Raw genomic sequence first — 23509 nt, 5'->3', positions numbered from 1 at the left:
TGCGTTTTAAAAAGTTAACTAATACAGTATTGAAGATTGTGTGTGTGTTTCTTATATCATAAGAAGAGGTATTATGTAAATTGATTTGCAGTTTACTACTTTCTGTTTGGCTACATTTCACTGGATTTCTAGTGAGAATTTTTGGATTTAAATCTTTTTTTTTTTTTTACTTATTTTGCCTTATTGATCTAAAAATAAATTCATTATAAATAATAACTAATTTCATGTCAGTTTTCTATTGATTCCTGTTTATCCATTATCAGAACATGATTTAATAAAATATTTTATCAAACTGTCCAGCCTCTTTTAATACTGCAATAAATCTGTAGGTTAACTGGGAACGATACTTTAATGGTCTCCTTACGGAGCACATAAGCCGCAAGGAAGAAATCATTGTCATTGTCCCTGACTTTGTCCAGAAGTGGGAGAAACTTATCATCTCAACAAACAAAAGGTAGGCATAAGTGTTTATTTTTACCATTTTCAGCAGTGTATGAGTTGTGACCAAAAATTTCTGGAGTGACCACACATGATTTTATTGTAGTTAATTCAAAGCTCCTCTTCTAAATGCATGCAGCTAGTACACTTAGCAGAGTAGAACCGCACTTGTAAGTATAATATTTCTCAGAGAAGAACCACTCTGATAATACATATTTATTAGAGTATAAGCTGTTAATTTGAATCAGCAGTCTAAATCTGGACTGCTTATATTATTCAGAAGCAATAGCTAGTAATGTGTGCTGTGCTCTTGGCTATCAAAAAATTTCAGATTTCATGGAAAGCATATGCTCATCAATATCTTTTCCTGGAGATGTTAAAATTTGCTTTTAGAGAGGATACAATTATCAGAACTAAAGAAAAAATGTTATGACATCTGTAATGTGAATTGAGTATGTCCATTGACATGCAGAACCAAAGAAAAGGATCAAATCATAAATCAATATTCATTGTGTTTAGAGTATATATGTTTGGTAAAAAAAAAAAAAAAAAATTACTCAAGAAGTAGTATAGTGTACATTGTAATTTTCCACCACAGTATTCTTCTGACTTACTCTGCTTTGTCTGTATAGGACTTTCTGACCAAAAATGGCATACCTGCTTAACTTCCAAGATTTAACACCCTCCAACTTCTTTTTCTTTATCCAGAACTGAAGGTAACTTTCATGGAAAGAAGTTTGGATGACATGTCAGAGTTAAAAAAAAAATTATTAAAAAAAAAAAAAGATATTTATTTTTTCAGTTTGAAACACAAGATTCTATAAATATTTTCTAATAATGACATAAAAAGTGGGTTCACAGTATCAAGTATCATGAGAAATGCTTTTAGATGAACGCTTTTATTAAAAAAAAAAAAATCTGGAAATCTTTTGATCCTACCTTGAACTGATATTATTATTATACTCCCAAGTTTTGAGGATAGTGATGAATTCTAAGTCATCATTGGAATTAAAAGCTTTGATAAAATGATAAAAAAACTTTATCTTTGGTGTCTTATTGATAAATACATTTTGATTTAGTTTTTATAAGTAAAATCTTGTTACTGCTAATTTAATTTGATCTGCATTTTTTGGAGCTCTTTCCTTTTTGTGTGTGTGTGAGGTGGCCTCAATTGGAGAATGATGGTGTGACGCAAAGTAATTTAGTTCATCTTTCATATCAGAATAGTTAAAACTATGTGAAATGTTTCATTAAGCTGGGCATATTGCACAACTTAAGTTATAGACAAGATCATGCACTGCAGTTATAAAGAAAATGGCAGCTGTTTATTTTTTACAATAACATGTTATAGAATATAATTCCTTCTTGATGACTCATTTCAGGCTGTTGTTAGTGAGGATTAACTGAAAATTCCGACTGCTATTTCTGACATGGACCAAACTGACTGCTCACACTTTAGCATTTTGAAGGTAAATGTGTGCAAGTAATTTCACAACTCCCTCCCTCTTCCAACTCGCACATAAAATAACCAGTTGTTGCTTGGCACTTTTTCCCAAGTAACAACTACTATTGCACCCTGCAGAATAACCACTCTTATAAATTATACATTAAGAGCAGCATTTCTGTACTGCAGATAATCTCATTCTTTGAGATTGTATTGTGTACTGCTAGAAATTTGGCCTAGAAGAAATTCCTTCAAATTTCTATCCTTTGAATGAAAGCTTGTAACTTTACTCCTTTCCCTCTTAGGTGACAGAGAGAATGTGTTGCCAAAGAAAAAAATATAGTTTATAAATGGCATCAGAAGGGTGATGGAAAGGAATTGTGTGTATAAACAGGGTTGAATTGTGAATGTCTTAATAAAAGGCACTGTGGTTAGTATATCCTAGCGTGAGCCTTATATTTCTCATGCAACTACTCTCTACCTCTTGTTAAATGCCTTCTCTAATTTCTTTTTCTTCTGCAATTCCACTTTTATTCCTTTTGTCATCCATTTTACTCCAAATTGCTTTATCTTCTTCATTTGAGACATACAATCTGTCTTTGCTGTCAGTTTTTCTTAAGTATATCCCATGTTGTAAACATTCCCTCTTCCTTCAAACTCTTTCATCCGTTATATTGCTGCAGGCTGGTTTCTGTCTATGATAGTTGCCTGCCTTATAATTCCACATAACTTCCTTCTGTTTTGATACCTCCACGTGCCTATTTATCCTCCCAGTCAGGACTACATGGCCACTCTCACCAACAGGAGGCAAGTATATCATCTCGATCACAATCAGATCCTCTCATGATATGACCAAATCAAGAACACTTAATCCTCATGTTCCTACCATAACATGCTTGCCCAGAGCAGTTGATCTTTGAGAAATCCAAAAATTCAGTTCCCTTATTACTGCATGCTGTCTCCTCTCTGCTCAGTTTATGTCATTGTAGTTGAAGTTCCCTATAATGATCATTTGTTTTGCACTTGCCAGACTAATTTGTCTTAACATTTCCTGCTCATCTCCATCTATATTCCCCTGTCTATAGCAACATCGTACTTAATGAGCCTCCCTACTGTTTAACTTATTTGTTAATGATATTTTATGTGGATTGACTGGTGATTTTTGAATGTTTGCTGATGATGCAAAGTTAGGTAGAATTATCAGGAGTAGTGCTGATGTCAATTCTCTACAAGAAGATATGAATAGACTTTTAGCTTGGACAAATGAGTGGAGTTTGTTTTAATATTAATAAATGCAAGGAATTATGCTTTGGGATACAGAGATATAAGGCTACATACTGTATTGGTGAAGCTGTACTTCAGGAAGTGGATGAGATTTGGGATCTTGGAATGATGGTAGACAGTGGGATGAAGTTCTGAGGGCACTTTGCAACTGTTGCAAAGAGACTACACATTGAATTGCTACTATGATGAAAAGTACATTCACATGTAGAAATAAGAAGGTGGTGGTGTCTCTATATAAGGCATTGGTCAGACCACATACTAATGGACTAATGTGCTCAGATTTGGTTACCTAGTTTTCATTGTGATGTGGAAACACTAGAGAGGGTCAAAGACAAATGACCAAAGAAAATCAGGACTCTAGTGTGATGGTTATGAAGAGTGTTTCAGGGAATGTGGATTACAGAGGTTGGTGGATAGGAGAAAAAGAGGAGGAGATATGATAGAGACCTTCAAGTTAGTTAAGGGATTCTATCAGATTAATACAGAAGCAATTATAAAGCATGGATGTTAAGATGGGAAAAATGAGTGGCCATCCTTGGAAGTTGTATAAAGATGTAGTGAAGGGTATGAGGAGAGTAGATTTTTTACGAGGAGAGTTGTTAGTGAGCGGAATGCACTGCCGTAATGCATTGTGAATGCAGGTAATTTAAATAACTTCAAAGCTCATTATGATATGTTGCTGGTCGAGTGGGCCTCCCATGATGAGCCTGTTGACTCCATAAAGTTACAAAAATATAATAATAATATCTTGTCTTATAAAATATGTCCCACACCTTATACTCTCAAAGCCATTGGTGTTATTTCCACTGAGATTCTCCACTCAATTTATATTCTCACGCACAATCATGGCCACTACACAAATCATTACACATACTTCTGTAACATTCTGTCCATTCTCTAATACACTACTATCTGGCATCCATAAACTGAAAAATCACTAGTTTCTGAAGCACTATCTCCACTGCCGCTAAATCCCAAGATCAAGACACTTATGTCTCCCAGCAACTTCCACTCCCTACCTTTCATGCACATATACATATTTCCATCTTGCACCTGCCAAATTTTTCAACATTGAGAGACATACATTTGAGTGCATTCGAGGCTATCTGGTGAAATAACGTGCTGTTAGAAAGCTCCTCAAAGATCCGTGATTTTTGTTGATTTGTTGATTGATTTCTTTGATTTGATAGTGTATTTTTGGTGTCTTATTATGGTTTTTGGTGTGATTGTTTTACTACAGAGTTTTATAGCATAATTACGAATTTGTTATCATTAGACCTTAGGGCAGTACCGGCAGAAAACATGGTGGCGGCTTTGTCATTCCATGATTTTCATTTAGATTTCAGTCGTTTCGTTAAGTGTGAGGTGTGCTATATGTATTCTTTCGATTACATAAATGATTTGTGGATGTTTAGGGCGGATGGAAGGAGGGTGTGTGCGAAGTGCGACCTGAACGAGGAATTGATGAATGCAAATATGAAATTGATGACAGAAACTGTTAGTAGCAAGAATGTCGAAGGGAAAAGGAGTGCATGTTCGAAAGAGAGGCAAGAGAGCCGGAAGGAAACGAAATTGAGAGAATGAATGAAACTGGAAACGGCATGATGCAGGAATCAAAAGTGGCAAAAATCAAAAGAATAAATGATAGCGAAAGTTGGACGCATGTTAGACCAAAAGTACGGAAGCACAGAAGGATGAATAAGAATGAAAGTGAGAAGAGGGGATCGAGAGTTAGAAAATTAGGAAGATTGAATGATAGAGAGAATGTGACGCGGGATTCGGAAGTTGAATTGGATTGGATGAGGAAAGAGATGAAATGGATGCAGAATGAAATTAAGAAAATTTGGGTAAAAAATTAAAACAAATCATGATGGCAAGAAAGAGTTAACGAAAGATGAGCAAGTGGCGTTGTATGGTGACTCCATTATTAAAGGTGTGCTGGATGATAAGATGCATAAGGTATGTTTTCCAGGTGGTAAAATGTTGTTATAGACCAGGAAATGTAAGTGGTGGTGATAATGAAATGTATAATCAAATTAGCCAAGCAAATAAGAAAACAGTGATCATTATGGGTGATTTTAATTATGGCAATATAGACTGGAATGATGAGATAGCAACTGGAAGTAAAGAAAATGACTTCCTTGAGTTTTTGAGGGATAACTACCTCAGACAGTATGTAACAGAGGGCACACGAGGATTTTGAAGGTCTTGGATTTGGTCATCTTATCAGAGGATGTAATTATAAATGAGGTGTCAACTCATCCACCAATTGGTGAGAGTGACCATGAGGTGATTACCTGGGTGGTTGCCAGCAGTGTGAGGACCTCAGTGAGAAAAGGGTATATGTGGAACTACAAGGGGGGGGGGGCGCTTATGAAGAGCTCAGGAGACAGCTTGTGAGTGTAACATGGAATGAGGAGTTAGCTGGAAAAGAGATCATTGCAGCTTGGGGGATTTTCAAAAACTATCTAGTAGATGCAATGTCTAAATATATTCCAAGGGTGAGAAGGTTAAATAAAGTAGGTGTGAGATGGATGAATAAAGAGATTAAGCATGCGATACAGAGAAAGAGGGCATTGTGGAAGGAGCATAAACGAAGTGGAAATAACCATGAGGTCTACAAAGACCAGGCAAGGAGGGTGACTTGGTTGGTGAGGTTAGCTAAAGAGAGGTATGAACAGCAGTTAGCTAATGAAGCAAAAAAGAATCCTAAGGAGTACTTTCGATATGTAGGCAAAAGAAAGAATGATTATGGAACGATGACATTGATTGGAGAAAATGGTAAAAAGACAGCTGTTGCAGAAAGTGTGGTGGAGATACTTAATGAGCAGTTTATACAGATCTTTCAATCTTGTGAATGTGACTTCATGGAGAAATTGAGAGCAGTAGATGATGGGGATGAGAGACTGACTGTAAGTGAGCAAGAGGTGTATGGGGAGTTGAGTAAACTGGATGTTAATAAGGTTGTGGGACTTGATAATATATCACCACGTATTCTGAAGGAATGTGCCATGGAGTTGACACCTGTCTTGACATATTTTTTTAATACCAGTCTTGCATTCTGTCAAGTCCCTAAGAAGTGGAAAGAGGGCAAGATTGTGCCACTTCATAAAGGAGGTGATCGAACTCAAGCATTAAACAATTGGCCTGTCTGTGTGTCAGGTGTTGTGGTTAAGTTGTTGAATAAGCTTGTGAGAACTAGGATCCAGAGTTGGGTTGACAACAATGGTATCATCTTTGATGGACAGCATGGATTTGCTAAAGGGAGGTCATGTTTTAGTAATCTACTTACTTATTACAATAAAGTGACTGCTTCCTTGGACAGAGGAGAAGGATATACGGTGATATACTTGGATTTCACAAAGGCTTTTAATAAAGTACCTCATGATAAATTGATAATCAGACTGGAGCTGATGGGGTTGGATATTAGATTGGTGCATTGGATTGGATTGGCTGTCTGATAGGTATCAACAAGTTGTGTATGGGGGAGGGATGTCAAGGAAAAGGAAAGTCACTAGTGGAGTGCCTCAGGGATCTGTTTTAGGGCCATTACTGTTTAACTTGTATATTAATGATATAGGTGAAGATTTGGATGGAGATATTTAATTGTTTGCAGATGATGCAAAGTTGGGATGAACCATGAAGGGTAGTGAGGATGTTGTGACCTTGCAGGAAGACTTGAATAACATCCCAACTTTGCATCATGTCAATGTCAATGTTGTCATTGACATGATGCAATGTTGTCATTGACATTGACAAAACCTTACATTTTGCAACATGTCAATGTTGCAAAATGTAAGGTTTTAAAATTTGGAAAACAAAGATGGGATGCAGAATTTATGCTTGGTGAGGAAACATTGTTGGAGGTGGAAGAAATAATAGATCTGGGGTTGATAGTGGATAAGGATCTGAAATTTAGGGGACACATAGCCAAAATTGTGAAGACAACACAAAGGCGTCTGGGAATGATGTGGTGGACACTGACGTGTAGAAGTAGGAAGATTCTTGTTCCGTTGTATAAGGCTTTGATTAAGCTACACATGGACTATTGTGCCCAGATTTGGTCACCTGGTTTTCAAAAGGATGAAGAGATGTTGGAAAGGGTCCAAAGGGGACTGACTAATGTAGTTTCTGATCTCTGGAATGTCAAGTATGAGGAAAGATTGAGGAGATGCAATTTGGAGTCTGGTGGACAGGAGGAATAGGGGAGATATGATAGAGACCTACAAGTTGGTAAGGGGTTGTTATAGGATCAATGCTGGAGAAGTTCTAAAGAAAATAGTGGGAGATCGGGGGAGAAATAGAGGTCATCCCTGGAAACTGTATAAAGAAAGTGTGAGTCGGGGAGTGAGAGGCAGGTTTTTTTCGTGCAGAGTTGTAAATGATTGGAATGCCTTGCCTGAGAGTGTGGTGTTTGCAGGGAGTTTGAATGTGTTCAAAGCACAGTATGATGAGCTGTGTGTATGATAAAAGGACCACTCAGATGAGTCTTTGACTCCATGAGTTCTTGGGTAATAATAATGATAATAATACATACTGTATGCATAACAAGCTACAAAATCATCAACTGTGCTATGAATAACTTAGTTGCTAAATGGTGTGGCAGCTAGGTGTAGTGCCAAAACTGGCAGTTGCCATGATGAATGCAATTGACACATGATGTGGAGACAATACTGAGACAGTAAAATCCTAATAAAAGGCCACACAATCATAAAAAAATTGTCAATTTGAATAGCGCAAACTGAAAAATGAGTATTGTCATGAAATAAACACAACATTATCTTTTCTTAATACTAATACATACCTTTTTTTTAACGCCTTGCATCATGCATTGCATCCATCTTAATGAGTTAGCAGTGCCATCAGAAAAGAGAAACGGAAGGCCACACAATCATAAAAAAAGTGTCAATTTGAATAGCGCAAACTGAAAAATGAGTATTGTCATGAAATAAACACAACAGTATCTTTTCTTAATACTAATACATACCTTTTTTTTAACGCCTTGCATAATGCATTGCATCCATCTTAATGAGTTAGCAGTGCCATCAGAAAAAAAAATGAATTTGTGGTACTGATAATTTGTTGGAATCAAAATTACAGTATCCAAATAGGTGAGAAATGGCTGATAGACCAGTATGAGTTGACAGAATCAAAATATGGAGGTATAGCATCTTCAGGATAAAAAGATGAAAAGAGGAGGACTTTCAATTACAGCTGATGAATTATGTTCTGTAAAAGTGGAAATCAAAGAAGAAACCATAGAAAATGACTTTGTTTTGTGAAATTGAGGTGAACAGGATAAACTATTTGATGGAGACTTGTTTTATGCCTGTGAATGCTGAGAAGCAGGATGTCTTGAGTATGTGTGTGTGTGTATGTATATATATATATATATATATACTATTATTATTATTGACATCTGACCTCCATGGAGTCAGAGACTCATTGTGGGAGGTACAAACTATTGCACACAAAGATCATCCATCCACTGATTCTATGTGTCTACATTCACAACACACTCAGCCAATGCAGTCCACCCACCAACCACTTTCCATGTGAAGAACCTGGTCCCTTATCCTCTGTCACATCTTCCTATACAGTTTTCAGGGATGGCCTCTTGTTTTACCTCCTTCTCTCCCTCTTACATTTCAACCTGATAACTACCTCTTACTAGCTTATGTCTCAATCATATCCCCCCCCCCCTCCTCTTGTTCACAAGGCTTTGCAATTTATATTCTCTCAATTTGTCTTCATAGTATACAATCCAAAGACCACTGACCACCTTTTGTGAATCTTCTCTGGATGCTTTCTAACATATCCTCATTGCCATTAAGACCTTGTGACCAAATCTGTTCAGAATAATCCATATGAGGCCTGATCAAGGCCTTGTACAGTGGCATCATAACCTCTTTATTTCTGCATATCAGGGGTTGTGATGTGGCCCCTGAATTTCAGGTCCTTGTCCACCACAACTCCCAGATCTCTCATCTCCTCTTTTAAAGTTTCCCCACCAAGTATATACTTTGCATCCCAACGTTGCTTAGCAAATTTCAAAATAGACAGTTCCACTTATCTGTCCATTCATGCAATCTTTTGAAGTCCTCCTGTAAGGCTATAACATCTGCTTGACTCTGTATCACTCACCCCAATTTTGCATCATCTGGAAATAGCTGCATATCAACAGTTAAACCCATCCCAATATCAGTAATGTACAAATTGAACAACAATGGTCCTCTTTGAGGATATTTCATCCTCATATAGACCTTTCTGATACCTATCTGATAGCCGGTCACTGATCCAACTCAGAAGTCTGTTATCCAATCTCATCTGTTTTAATTTATTTAAATTGAATGATATACTTCTAGATTTGAGAGGAGACATACTGCCACACATGCAGCCAAGTTTGACCAGAGAAGATGAACTAAGGTGTATTGTATTGGCAGAGCTTCCCTAGAGGAAGGATCTTAAGATGATGGCTGATAGGGGTTGAAACATTTTGTGCTGGCTCACCAGTCAGGCAAATATGTCACTAGTCACATGTCAACCTGGGTTGCTAGATATATCAATAATTGAATGTTTAATCATGGCCCTGTCAATTTATAAGCTTTTTTTTTAATGCAATTTATAATTTTTAAACTGTGTTGAAGTAAATATGTTAGCCATTTATAGACCATTTATTATTTTTTAATGATACATGGTTATTTCATGTGATAAATAAGGGGTTTGTTAATGTTGAAGAAGTTTTTCATAAAATATTGCGAGACTGCAGGAGAACAAGAAGTTATTCTTAGAAGTATAAGGAGGGTGTGAGCAAGGGAGTGAGAAGCAGCCTTTTTGCATGGAGAATTGTGAATGACTGGAATGCATTCTTGAGAGTTTGGTGTCTGCAGAGAATTTGAATGTGTAAGGCATGATATGATGAACTATGTGTATGACAAAAAGGGACTTCCTATATGAGTCTGATTCCATGGGGGTTTAGGATAATAATAATAATTAAGCTGTATATCAGAAGCAAATGGATGGTTGGTCTTAGATGGCAGACAGATTTCAATATCCAGTATGAGACCACCACTCTGCTTCTTGGAGGCCACTTCAAGCCTCCAAGAAGCAGAGTTGTGTTCTCACAGAGCAAGATTTCCTGATTATCTGACCCTTAAACCACCCACAGTACTATTATTATTCAGGCCTCCATGGAGTCAAAAGACTCATCGTGGGAGGTCCTTCCTAAGAACATAAAGTCTGTCATGGGAAGATGAGGGTAATGTCAGATAACATTACCCTCATCTTCCCAATGCTGTATACGGTCCCTCACTACTTTCTCCAAGATCTTAACAACTACTGATGACACACAGACTGGCCCATAATTAGACACTTCCAGTCTGTTACCACCCTTATGCAATGGCACTCTCTTACCTTCCGTCCATTCCCTGGGCACCTTTCCCGCAGCCAGACTTTCATTGAAAAGCCAGGTTAAAGGCACTATCAGTTCCCTAGCACATTCTCCCAAAACTCGTGGTGAAATACCATCCAGTCCCAAAGTTTTACTGACATCCAGAGTACTCAGTATATGAAATACACTCTACTCCTGTACCTCTAAACCTCGAACCAGCTACCTATCCCTCTAGCATTAAAACTGACTCCTCTAGAATGAAATACTCCAATAAAGTGTTCATTGAACAATTCCACTATGTCCTCTGCATCAGTCACTCTATTCCCATTTTTATCCCACAATGTCATTCTTCCACAGTCATTTCTCCTCCTACTGGCCACATAGCTAAAAAATTCCCTAGGATTTTCTTTGGATCTTAGGGTCAATCTCCTCTCATACTCCAGTTTTGCTTTCCTTACCACACTAGTCACTCTTCTGACCTGCGTCTTATATTCTTCACGCATCTTCTCTTCACCTGTCTCCTTATATCTCTTCAATAGCCTCTTTTTCGCATGCAGTTCCTGTTTAATATTGTTTGTCATCTACTTTACTCCAAATTGTGTCCTCTTCTTCACTCGTGGTATACAACTTACCATTGCTGCTAACAAATATTCTTTCACAATTTCCCACGCACTAATGATATCCCGGCCTTCCAATTCCTCCCTACATGAAACTTCCCGAAGTTGACATCTAAGACTGTTATAATCGCTTGCTTTATAATTCCACATACGTTCCCATTTCTTTGATACTCCTGCATGTCTATTCATTTTCCAAGTCAAAACCATATGGTCACTCTCTTCAACTGGTGGGAGAGATGTCATCTCAGTTATTATCAACTCTTCTGATGCTATAACCAAATCCAAAACTCTTGAACCTCTTGTTCCCTCTGTTACATGTTGCCTAAGACATTTGTCCCTCAAGAATTCTAGAAATTCCATTCCCCTATTGCTACATGCATCTTCCTCTCTCTCCAACTTATACTACTGTAGTTAAAATCTCCCATAACAATCATTCTTCTTGCACTTGCCAAACTTAACTGTCTAAATATCTCCTGGTCCCCATCCTCTGTGCTCCTGGGGCTGTAGCAACACCCCACCAAATATCCTGTCTTGCCCACCTCTACCTCACACCATATTCTCTCAAAATCATTTGTCTCACTGCCTTCCAAAGCCTCCACGCATAGAGGACATAAGCAGAACCCCACCACCTTGCTTTCCCCTCCTATCCTGTCGTGTATTCTGTGCAGTGGCAGCCCATACATAAGCACTGCGACACTGCAGCACCCCCAAGAAAAAAATGAAAAATTTAAATTTTGTTTGTGTTTATAAATAATAACAATGCTTACAACATTATATAAATTCAATACAACATGTTAAAGGTTACAGCTTATATTTTGACATTGATTGAATAGTTAATAATTGGAATTGTTCAATTAACGCTTTAGATTATGAAACAAATATACTGCCATCTAACGCAGTGTCAATATTGTCATGTTCGACCAATCGAAGCTAGTCTCGCCGATATTCATTTGCGCTTGTGATTGCACGCTACAAATCATTCCGACACTGCTCGTTTGAGCAGTGTATCAGTGTATCATATGCTTGCGCGTTATTTTTGTGAGATACGAAACTTTCAATATTGGTGTTTGTTCGTAGTGAGGGTGAAATATTTTTAATATGTAAATTTATTTATTAATAAATTGGTTACTGATTAGGAAAAGAAGAATTTTAAAAAAAAAATTTTTTTTATTTTATATATGCAGCACCCCCACTTAAAATTTTCACTGGCTGCCACTGATTCTATGTTTACAATCTTTTGTAGGTGGGATTAACTTAAAAAAAAACTTAAATAGAACAACTTTTCATGATCTTTAGATTAAATGAATTGTACTGATTGGTACTGCTAAAATAAATGCACATAATACAAAATGAAGAACACACAAATTAATATTAATCACTAGTACTTCATGGTGTTAACAACACCAATAGATGAAAAAAATTAAATTAATTTCTTGAAACCTACTATTATTTTGCTAGTTTTCTGCCCAGCATCTTCAGAGCACAAATAATAACTATGGCAAGCACTGGCACTCAACTAGAGCATTGGAAACAATTCAGACATAACTGAAACAAAACTATTGCCCTAACAAGATGCCCTCTCTAGGCCAGATAACTATAAATTAATTTGGAAAAGTACAATTACCTGGTCTTATAATGACTCATCTCCCAGGTCTTTGGAAATTAATGCAACCATATACATTGAGTTTAGAGGGTGCTTCAAAGCTGATGCTGATTCCAAAAATAGTTGCTTATACCTATTGCAACTTCTATGTAACAGGGATGTCTTATTCAATTTAATGTTGTGACGGAGTATCGAGCATGGTCTGTCAGTTGCAACTTGCCATTTCAGTTACATTTGAATTGTTTCCAATGGTTTAGTTTAGTGCCTGGGCTTTCACAGATGTTTGTGCACTGAAGACGTTGATTAGAAAATCAGCGAAATATCAGCCAGTTAGTTTCAGTAAATTAATTTTTTTGTCTGTTGGTGTTTTTAATACCATGAAGCACTAGTGTGAATAATCAACAATGCCTAAGCCTTTCAATTTGCACACAGATCAACATGGTTTTGATTAGCATACCTCTCATTTGCATACTGCACTCCTATTTTTCATCAAAATGACATATTCATCAGGTAAATTTAGGAGCCATTGGCTGGTAACATCCATATTACAATTTTAATTTTTTTTTTGAAGTGTCAATCAAATTATTTTGTTCAACAAATAGGACATTCCAAATAAATGTTGGGATGCATATCAAGTAGAAACAATCTCACAAAAACTGTGATGCCTGGCTGTTCTGATACAAACAGAAGATATCCTAGTAAAAACAGTATGTCAGATTCCACTTAATTCATAAAATGTTTTGGAAAAATATTCTGCTTCATCTTGAGCTTGGCAGACTCATGATACAGTAGCAAACAAATTAATCCAAACACTCACATTTTAAAGAAAATTTTTTTTTTAAGAAAATAAGTAAAAAAATTAAACTCCAACTTTACCTAATAATTTATGTGTTCCTTTGTTCCTAATGAGTTTATTAATTTGCTTAGGCATACTGACTACCAATGTAGATCACAATTTTCTTATTTCTGCATCTCGAAACCATACTTTTATAATGGATTGCATTAAATTATCCTCATCACAATTTAATTTTCCAAGTCTCTTTTTCACTATGGCCCACAAATTTTCTGCTAAGTTAATGTCAGGAGAGTTATCTTGCCACTTAAGCATTTGGATGTTGTGATTTTTGAGTAACGTTTTCTTGAAAACTTTTTTTGAAGTGTGGCATGAAGTGCAATCTTGTTGGAAGATGAGTTCTTTGTCTTTCTGGATCTGTGGGATCACTCTTTTCTCCAATACACCTTCTGCTGCTTTCGACAACAAAAAGATACGACAGGTGGCACCACTAGTTTTTTCTATTTTCGAAAAGTTCTGTTTCTTTTTGGACAGAGGGTATATTTTTATGTATTGTTCACTGTTCATCATACTGTCAACGGACACAAGTAATCCTGGACTGTCATGTGTAAAATAACCCCAGAACATCTTTTTTTAGCTGGGTGTTGAGGATGGGCAGGAGACGTCCTCATCTGCTGATTTGCAAACATAGGGTACTAGCTCTCCTTGGACAAAGAAATGGCTCTCATCTGTGAATATGATCTTTTTCTACTTCTCAACAGTCCAATCTAAAAGATTGCCTGCTGGAGCCTCTTTTTCTGCATAGCGTTCATCAACAGTTGTTTCTTTTTTTTGGTCTGTAGGTAGTCTTCTCTGCTTTCAACAATCTTCAGCAGACTGTCATATCAGAAACATTAAGCCCACTAGCTGCCAAGTCTCAATTTAAGTCTACAGCAGACAATCTTGGATTCATTTTGATTTTCTTAACTAGTCAATGATCTTGAGTGAGTGTAGTTTTCCTTTTTCTCCCACATTTTCCTTTTCTGTCAGGAGAAAAGATACCTGTCTCCCTAAACCTCTTTAAAATTCATTAACAGTATCCAAACCAACAACTCTTTCTCAGCACACATCTCATAGATGTGTGCTGAGAAAGAGTGCATATTTTTGAATTCATTCTTTGAGATGGATCCATTTTATAACTGAACAAAATGAATAAAACACTGAATGTCAACTTGTTTACACTATTAAAAATACACAATACTATTAATAAACATCGTGGAGACAGTTAAAACACACAAACACAACACTTAACCAAAATAGTGAACCAAAACCAAAATTATTGTGAACTGAAAATCAAACCAAAACCAAAGACTTGATGAAAGTTCAGATTAATTTGTTTGCTACTATATATGGACTGTGAAGTTTGGTCTCACAAGTCCTAGGGTTTTACATCCATAAATGAGAGGAGAGTGCAGTATTTAAAGAGCTGAATAAAGGAAAAAATATAATTTTCATAATTGATATGTGGCGATCATTAAGAATTATAAAATATCACTAAACTTTAGAGAAGACTGGAATTCAGCTATAGTCAAGAAACCACATATGATCCAATTGCAGCATACAGAAATTATATATAGCACAAGAACTTTTCAGGAACCACAAATATTAGTATCATTTACAGTTCTCTATGGAGTTACTAAACTCCTTGGAGATCTCTCCATTATTTACAATACAATAACAGTTACCTCATTTCTCTTTCAGTTTTAATGTACTTACTGTCTACTCTGGCAACTTATTTTATTCATTAACCACTCTCCATGCAGAACAGTTTGTTTGACAACATTCTTACACAGCTTTCAGAGATGAATTCATGCTATCTCCTACTCCCCTATGCAGTATCTCCCCCATCTATGAGGGTAGTCTGAAAAGTTCTCAGCCTAACAATGAAAAAACGTATTAATAAAATTATTTTTGTTTTTCAACATAATCTCCCTTAAGACTAATATATTTATTCCAGTGATGCTCCAGCACCATTATCCCATCCATGTACTGGTTCTCAGTAAGATCTGCAAAATATCCCTGTACAGCTGCAATCACCTCTTGATTCGAAGAAAAACGCTGACCAGCGAGGAAGATTTTTAGTTTTGGGTAGAGATAGAAGTCAGAGAGAACCAAATCTAGGGAATAGGGTGGATGTTCCAACAATTCATAGTGCAGATCCCTTAATTTTCCCATTGCCAAAACACCTTTGTTGGTAGGTGCATTGTCCTGATGAAAGATGATTTTTTTCTTCTGCAAACTTGGTCTTTTCTCACAAATTTTTTCATCTAGTCTGGTTAAAAGATCGGAATAATATTCCCCGGTTATTGTTTTCAACTTTTCAAGATAATTAATAAACAAAATGCCTTTAGCATCCCAAAATACCAATGCCATGACCTTTCCTGCTGATGGAACCGACTTTGGATTCTTTGGCTCTGAACATCCGGCTTCTGTCCACTGTTTTGACTGCTGTTTGGATTCTGGTGTGTAATGGTGAATCCAAGTCTCATTCATAGTAGTAAATTGATGCACAAAATCAGTTTCATTCTTGTTAAAACGCTCCAAGCACTGTTCAGAGATTTTCATGCGAATGCATTTTTGATCTGCTGTGAGCAAGTGGGGAACCCATCTTGTGCAAAGCTTTTTCATTTGCAATTCTTCATGCAAAATATATCCTACACGTTCTTTTGAAATGCCTATAGTCTCAGCAATTTCACATACTTTGACTCACCAGTCATCCAATGCTATATCGTGCACTTGATCAATGATTTCTGGTGTTGTTACACTTTTTGGATGTCCTTCACGTGGATCATCTTCAAGGCTTGTACAGCCAAGTTTAAACTCTGCAGCACATTTCTTAATTGTGAGAAATGAAGAAGCTTGATAACCGCATGATACTCAATTTTATCCATTTCAAGGGATACAGACAACACTTTTGCTTCAGACAGCTGTATAAAACAAACTACTTGATAGAATGACTTGCAATTTCACATGGATGCTTATGACAGATGTACCAACTTAGAAAAAAAAAATCATGCCGATAGTGTTGCCATCTATTTTCAAGGCCGAGAACTTTTCAGACCACCCTCATATAAAACAGATGATTATAGGAAGCTCTGTGGTCAGTTAGCATTAGTACATTGGATAGATGAGCTGAATGAAAATATGTTGACAATGCATGGAAACTCAGAAGGAAGTTTCCAACAAAAGCATTATATAACTGCATACCAAGGATTAAGCGAGTAAATAGAGTAGAAGTGAAATGGATGAACAGTGAAATCAAGCAAGCTGTGTTGGAAAAGAAAATATTATGGAGAAGGTACAAGACAGTTGGTGGTGGTGGTGATTTGATCCATGAAGAGTATGAAGTACAGGCTAGGAAGGTGACAAGCATGGTAAGGAAAGAAAAGGTGTAGTATAAAAGGAGTTTGGCTGGTCAGGCGAAGATTAACTCGTGGAAATTTTTTGCTATATGGCAAGCAAGAGAAAGAATAATTATGGCAAGTTGATGTTGGTGGATAGTTATAGCAGCAGAATAGCAGTTAATAAAGGATATGTGTTGGTTAGGTTAGTTGTTAATAAGGCTGTGGGAATGGATGATGACATATTCTGAATGAATGAATTCAGCCACTAGAGGGCTACATAGTGTGTAGTGTTGGTAGAGAGCTCCTGAAGAGATAAGTATTATTTTAAGTAATAATCGGCAAATTTGCTTGAACGTTACGTAGTATTATTTACTTTTAGTATCTTAGCGTATCTGTGTGATTTTTGTGTGTTTTCTGAGTTATTTCCATTAGTAATTTGATAGATATGATTATTAGCGTGCTCATGGCACCAATAAGAAGGAATACAATGGTGTCCAGATTGCCATCTCTGTCCAAAAATTTTAATATAAAGGATTTTATTCAGTGTACCGTTTGTGAAATGTATGCTTTGAGGAGAGCGGTTGGAGTCTGGTTAGACAATGATAGTGGAGTAAATGTGTGCAGAAAGTGTAAGGAATGTGAGGATTTAAAGTGTGTTTCAGGTCATGAGAGTGATATCATTGTTGAAAGTGAGAATGTAGAAAATAGTGATATGTGAGGTATGAATAGTAATATTTGCGAAGTAGTACCAGATAGCTGTGAGAGTGGCGTTGAAAGTGAGAATGAAGGTAAAAATGCAGAACGAATGAATGAATTAACGGATAATAAAAATGATGAGACAGATGCAGTGAGTGAGATCGCACGGTTATGCAGAGCGATACATAGGGCAAATCGGCAGCTGGAGCATTGGCAAAAATGTTTACCGAGCATACCAACTAATAAACGTCTAAAGTATGATAAGAAAAATAAGAGTATGATAGTGAGTGTAAACAAAATGAAATAGCGAGTGTTATACGGTGATTCTTTAGTAAGAGGTGTGATAGATGAGAGTTTGACAAAATCGTACCAACCTGGTATGAACGTTAAGGATGTAAGTGAGTCAATTAGAATGCAAAAGCAGAGGGTGAAAGAATTGATAGTAGTAGCAGGAACAAATGATTTGAAAGGAGACAAAATGGCTATGAGAGAGGATTTGAAGGAATTACTTGAGGCAGCAAAAGAGAAGAGTGAGAGAGTAAGGATGGTGAGTCTGTTGCCACGGTATGACAGTGAAGAGTATAGAAGGAAGGCCAAAATTGCTAATGACTTTATGCATGGATTATGCAGGAGAAGTGGTGTGGAATTTGTGGATGTGTGGAGTGAATTTGATAGGCGAAAGGATTTATATAAGATGGATGGTTTACATTTGAATGGATTTGGTGTACGGAGACTTGAAAAGGTGTTGTTGAATGAAGTAGAAGTGGATGTGGAATCAGAGAAACTAGAGTTATTAAGAGGGGCGGGGTAGATATGCAGACTTTAGGGAGACAGTTGAGTGTATGAATGTGTGTAATATGCCCGAGCGAGTACAAAGGAAAACAAATCAGAATGGGATGGTTAGTATAAGGCATCAAAATAGGGATGGGACAAATGGACTTCTGCAATTCATGTATACTAATGCCAGAAGTATTAGGAACAAGAAGGAAGAATTTTTAGCCTTGGTTGGCACTTCCAGGCCACAGGTTATTGGCTTTAGTGAAACATGGCTGACAGAAGATGATATAGCTAGTGGAATTGAATGTGAGGGGGGTATGGTGTTCAAGAGTGACCTCCTCCAGCACTGCGTACTCGATAGGAGGAGCTGGATCCCAAATCTCAAGACTTTACATTTTGCTGCATTGAACTGATACCCCACATTTATTTGCCCATCTGTCTTGGTTATTCAAATCCTCTTGCAGGGCTGCCACATCTGCACTATTACTGATAACCCTTCCCAACTTTCTTGCTTCTTTGATATTGCCCCACCATACACAACTCTCTGATACCTATCAGTCAGCCAATCCTGAATCCATTTGACTAACCCGACATTTAAACCCATGTACTGCAACTTAAATATCAGCTTAACATGTGGCACCCTGTCAAACCCCTTTGCAACATCTGAAAAAATGGCAGTATATACTTTTCCCTCATCAACTGCTCTTGTCACTTTATTATAAAAGACAATCATATTACTAAAGCAAGAGTGCCCCTTAACAAATCCATGTTGATTCTCACAGATAACATTACCCTCATCTACCCAATGCTGTATATAGTCCCTCACTAATTTCTCCAAGACCTTAACAACTACTGATGACACACAAACAGGCCTATAATTAGACACTTGCAGTCTGCTACTGCCCTTATGTAGCAGCACTATCTTAACTTCCTTCCATTCCTTAGGTACCTTTCCTTCAGCCAGACTTTTATTGAAAAGACTGATCAACGGAGCTGTCAGTTCTTTAGCAGATTCTCTCAAAACTCGTGGTGAAATACGATCCAGTCCAACAGCTTTATTGGTATCCAGAGTACTCAGTATTTTGAGCACGCTCTCCTCTTACACTTCTAAACCTTGAACCTGTCCTATCCCTCTAGTATTAAAACCTCCTTTTCCAGGATGAAATAATCCAATAAAGTGTTCATTAAACAACTCTGCTGTGTCCGTTGCATCAATCACTATGTTCCCATTTTTATCCCGCAATGTCAGTCTTCCACAATTGTTTCTCTGCCTACTGGCCACATAGCTAAAAAATTCTCTAGAATTTTCTTGATCTTAGTGCCAATCTTTTCTCATATTCCAGTTTTGCCTTTCTCACCATTCTGGTTACGCAGGCCAGGAGGTCACCCTCCTGGCCTGCGTCTTATATTCTTCGTGTATCTGTCCTCCACCCCTTTCCTTGTATATCTTCCATAATCTCTTTTTCAACTGCAGTTCCTGTTTGATATCATTTGTCATCCACTTTACACCAAATTGTGTCCGCTTCTTCACCCGTGGAATACAGCTTACTATTGCTGCTAACAAATATTCTTTCACAATTTCCACACTAATGATATCCTGGCCTTCCAATTCTGCCCTCCATGGAACTGCCCCTAGTTGATACCTAAGACTACTATAATCGCTCGCCTTGTAATTCCACATACGTTCCCTTTTCTTTGATACACCTGCATGTCTGTTCATCTTCCAAGTCAAAACCATGAATGTCACTCTCTCTCTCCAACTGGTGGTAGAGATGTCATCTCACTTATTATCAGCTCTTCTGATGCTATGACCAAATCCAAAACTCTTGAACAATATTTTATATTTTATTTAATATTTTTTATTTATTTATTTAATATTTTTATTATTTAAGAGGATAAAATCATATATGTATAATGTAAAGAGCTGAGATTAACATCTCAAATTTTGATATCAGGTTTATTATTATTATTATCTTCTGACCTATATGGAATCACAAGACTTATCATAGGAGGTTAGTGCTAGTTAATACAAAGTGTATTGCAATACTGCTTGAAGTCATCTGCTGTTTGCAGTTTCACAACCACACTACTTGTTTCATGCTATCTCTCAGGTCATTCATACCAATCATTACTATCATTTTATTATAAATTGGAATGAAAGACTATTAGAAATTAGACTCAAAACATTAGGAAGTCACATAACAATAATCAGGGCATATGCACCAGAAGTGGGAAAAGAAGTAGACAGTAAAACCTTTTAACATAGAATTGCAGAAAGTCATAGATAAAACACATATAAACAGATTATTTACTTCTATCAGGGGATTTAAATGCCAAAATAGGAAACAGGAAATACAAAAAAGGGAGGGAGATTTGATGAAAATGTATATAATCAAAATGAATACAAACTGCAAGATTTTTATTATTATTATTATTATTATTCAGGCCTCCATGCAGTCAAAAGCTCATTGTGGGAGGGCTTTCCTAGGAAACATAGTTTATTATACCACTCCTTAAACTCATCAACTGTTCTTGCTCTCACCACTCTATCAGGCAATGCATTCCACGGTTCAACCACTCTCCATACAAAGAAACCACTCCTCACCCTCTTCCTCACAGCTTCCTTTCATAACTTCCAGGGATGGCTGCTTGTCATCGCTCCTTCCCACTGTTCCACCAAGCAAAAGAACTCCCCACAGTTTAAAAGTCTCAAAAATATCACCTTTCCTTCTCCTTCTATCCACCAAACTCTCAACATTCTCTCAGCCAATCCTTATAACTAACATTGTATAGTTCTGAAACCATCTTTTGTTTTGTTATCCACTTCTGTTGTGGTCTGTCTGATCAGGGCTTTATACAATGGAATATCTCTGCAGGTTAGTGTCCTTCTTAGTATTGCAGCAATCCTCTGGGTTACCTTCACCATCTTTTCAATATGTTCCCTGAATTTCTGGTTTCTATCAATCATCACCCCCAGATCTCTTGTCTCCCTCTTCCTCCAGTATGGCTCCTCCAACAGAGTATGCTGCCTCACATCAAATATTTTAAACTTCAACTTTACATTTTGTTGCATTAAACTGACAATCCCTATTCATTTGACAATCTGTCCAATTTATTCAAATCCTCTTGCAGGGCTGCCACATCTGCACTATTACTAATAACCCTTCCTAGCTTCACATCATCTGCAAACAACCAAATATCCCTCTGCAATCCACTGACAATGTCATTGATATAAAGATTAAACAATACAGGTCCCAGTACTGATCCCTATGGGACCCCACTTTTAACCTTCTGCCTCCTTGATATTGCCCCACCATACACAACTCTCTGATACCTATCAGATAGCCAATCCTAAATCCAGTTGACTAACCTGACATCTAAAACCATGTGGTGCAACTTAAATATCAGCTTATCATGTGGCAACCCATCAATATCTTTGCAAAATCTTGCCTTTCCCTCATCAACTGCTCTTGTCACTTTATTATAAAAGGCAATTGTATTATTAAAGCAAGAGTGCCCCGTAACAAATCCATGTTGACTTTAACAGATAAAATTACCCTCATCTGCCCAATGCTGTATATGGTCCCTCACTAATTTCTTCAAGACCGTAACAACTACTGATGAAACACAAAGTTGTCTATAATTTGACACTTCCAGTCTGCTACCTCCCTTGTGCAATGGCACTATGAAATGGAAGTACAAAAGAAATGGTGCAAAGAAGTAAGGAAAAAAAATAGAGAGAGAGAGAGCGATGAAAACAATTTTGTAAATCAACTAGAAAAGGATATAACTAAGCCACAGTCAAAACCTATAAAATACATGAACAATGATATTTGAGAAAGGGTAAAAATACAAACAACAACAAAAAAAAAAACAGATTTAAAAAATGGGTTACTTATTTTCATAATCTCTGGACTGATGATAATAAAACATTAAAATTTGTACAACAAAGAATGATCTAACAAAAATACTACAATGTCAGAACTAAAAAATGCAATCAATAAGATGATAAACATGAAAGCATCAGGAGAAGACAATATAAACACAGAAATGTAAAGAAATGTAGGTGAAACTTTTAATGAAATAATGGTGCTATAGCATCACTGAATTAAATGTATTAGTCTTAAGGGAGATTATGTTGAACAATAAAAATAATTTTGAAATTATAAATTCGTTTTTTCATTGTTAGGCTGAGAACTTTTCAGACCACCCACGTGTGTGTGTGTGTGTGTGTGTGTGTGTGTGTGTGTGTGTGTGTGTGTGTGTGTGTGTGTGTAGTATATATAAATAAAATTGTAACAATCTGTAAATATAACCCATTTGGTATACAAATAAAGATATATACTATTATTTGCAGATAATCAAATTGTATTAACAAACTTTAACAATCAATTAATGAACAGCAAAGAAAGAACCTCGTATGAACTTTCTCCTAAGACCAGAGAATGCCTATCAGCAAGAACAATAGAACTATTGAAGAAAAGAATACTGAAAGATACAGGAAAAGACAGTCTAGAATATAAAATTATTTGTAAACAACTGAGGCAGAATATCAAAGACGACTATAATATAGAACAACAAAATTGGCAGACGCAGCTAGGCTCTGCAGTAGCCTAAAAAAAGTATAAAAAGAAATTAATCTAAAGCAACCACTACCGTCAGCCTTCATAGACAATCAAGGAAACAGACATACAGAGGTGAAATGGAAAAAATAGTAAAATCATTTTATGAGAATCTTTGCTCATCTAAACAAGTAATCACAGCTCCAGTACCAAACAAAAATTTGGAAATACCATCTGTCCTACCTGAAGAAGTAAAAATGGCTATCCACCATATGAGAAATGCCAATCACCAGGAATTGATGGTATAAAATCTGATGAATTAAAAATGGGTGGACAAATACTCTTTAAAGCTCTAGCAGAAAGGTTTACCTGATACATACAATTAAGGAAAGTACCTACTGAATGGAAAACATCAAAGACCATAATTCTGCATAAAAAAGGTAATAAAGAGGACATCAGTAACTACAGACCCATCTGTCTATTAGCACACACAAATAAAATATTTGCCAGGGTCATCCTAAA

The 23509-nt window shown here is 36.7% G+C and overlaps 1 protein-coding gene across 2 annotated transcripts in view; it reads left to right on the top strand.

Annotated features, from left to right (window-relative positions):
• LOC150105310 (neprilysin-2-like) overlaps nucleotides 1–23509 on the top strand; it is a 493284-nt gene that overhangs the window by 222079 nt on the left and 247696 nt on the right. For both annotated transcript variants that reach the window (XM_090394688.1, XM_090394687.1), the window contains one exon: nucleotides 330–454. In XM_090394688.1, the coding sequence (XP_090250814.1) occupies nucleotides 330–454 (125 nt within the window). The remainder of the gene's footprint in view (nucleotides 1–329; nucleotides 455–23509) is intronic.

Source organism: Typopeltis vanoorti, chromosome 6, assembly GCF_054136105.1.
Source record: "Typopeltis vanoorti isolate ZY-2024b chromosome 6, IOZ_Tvanoo_1.0, whole genome shotgun sequence".
Lineage (NCBI taxonomy): Eukaryota > Metazoa > Arthropoda > Arachnida > Uropygi > Thelyphonidae > Typopeltis > Typopeltis vanoorti.
The sequence above is the reverse complement of the archived record's forward strand: the minus strand, read 5'-3'. Positions and strand labels throughout refer to the sequence as shown.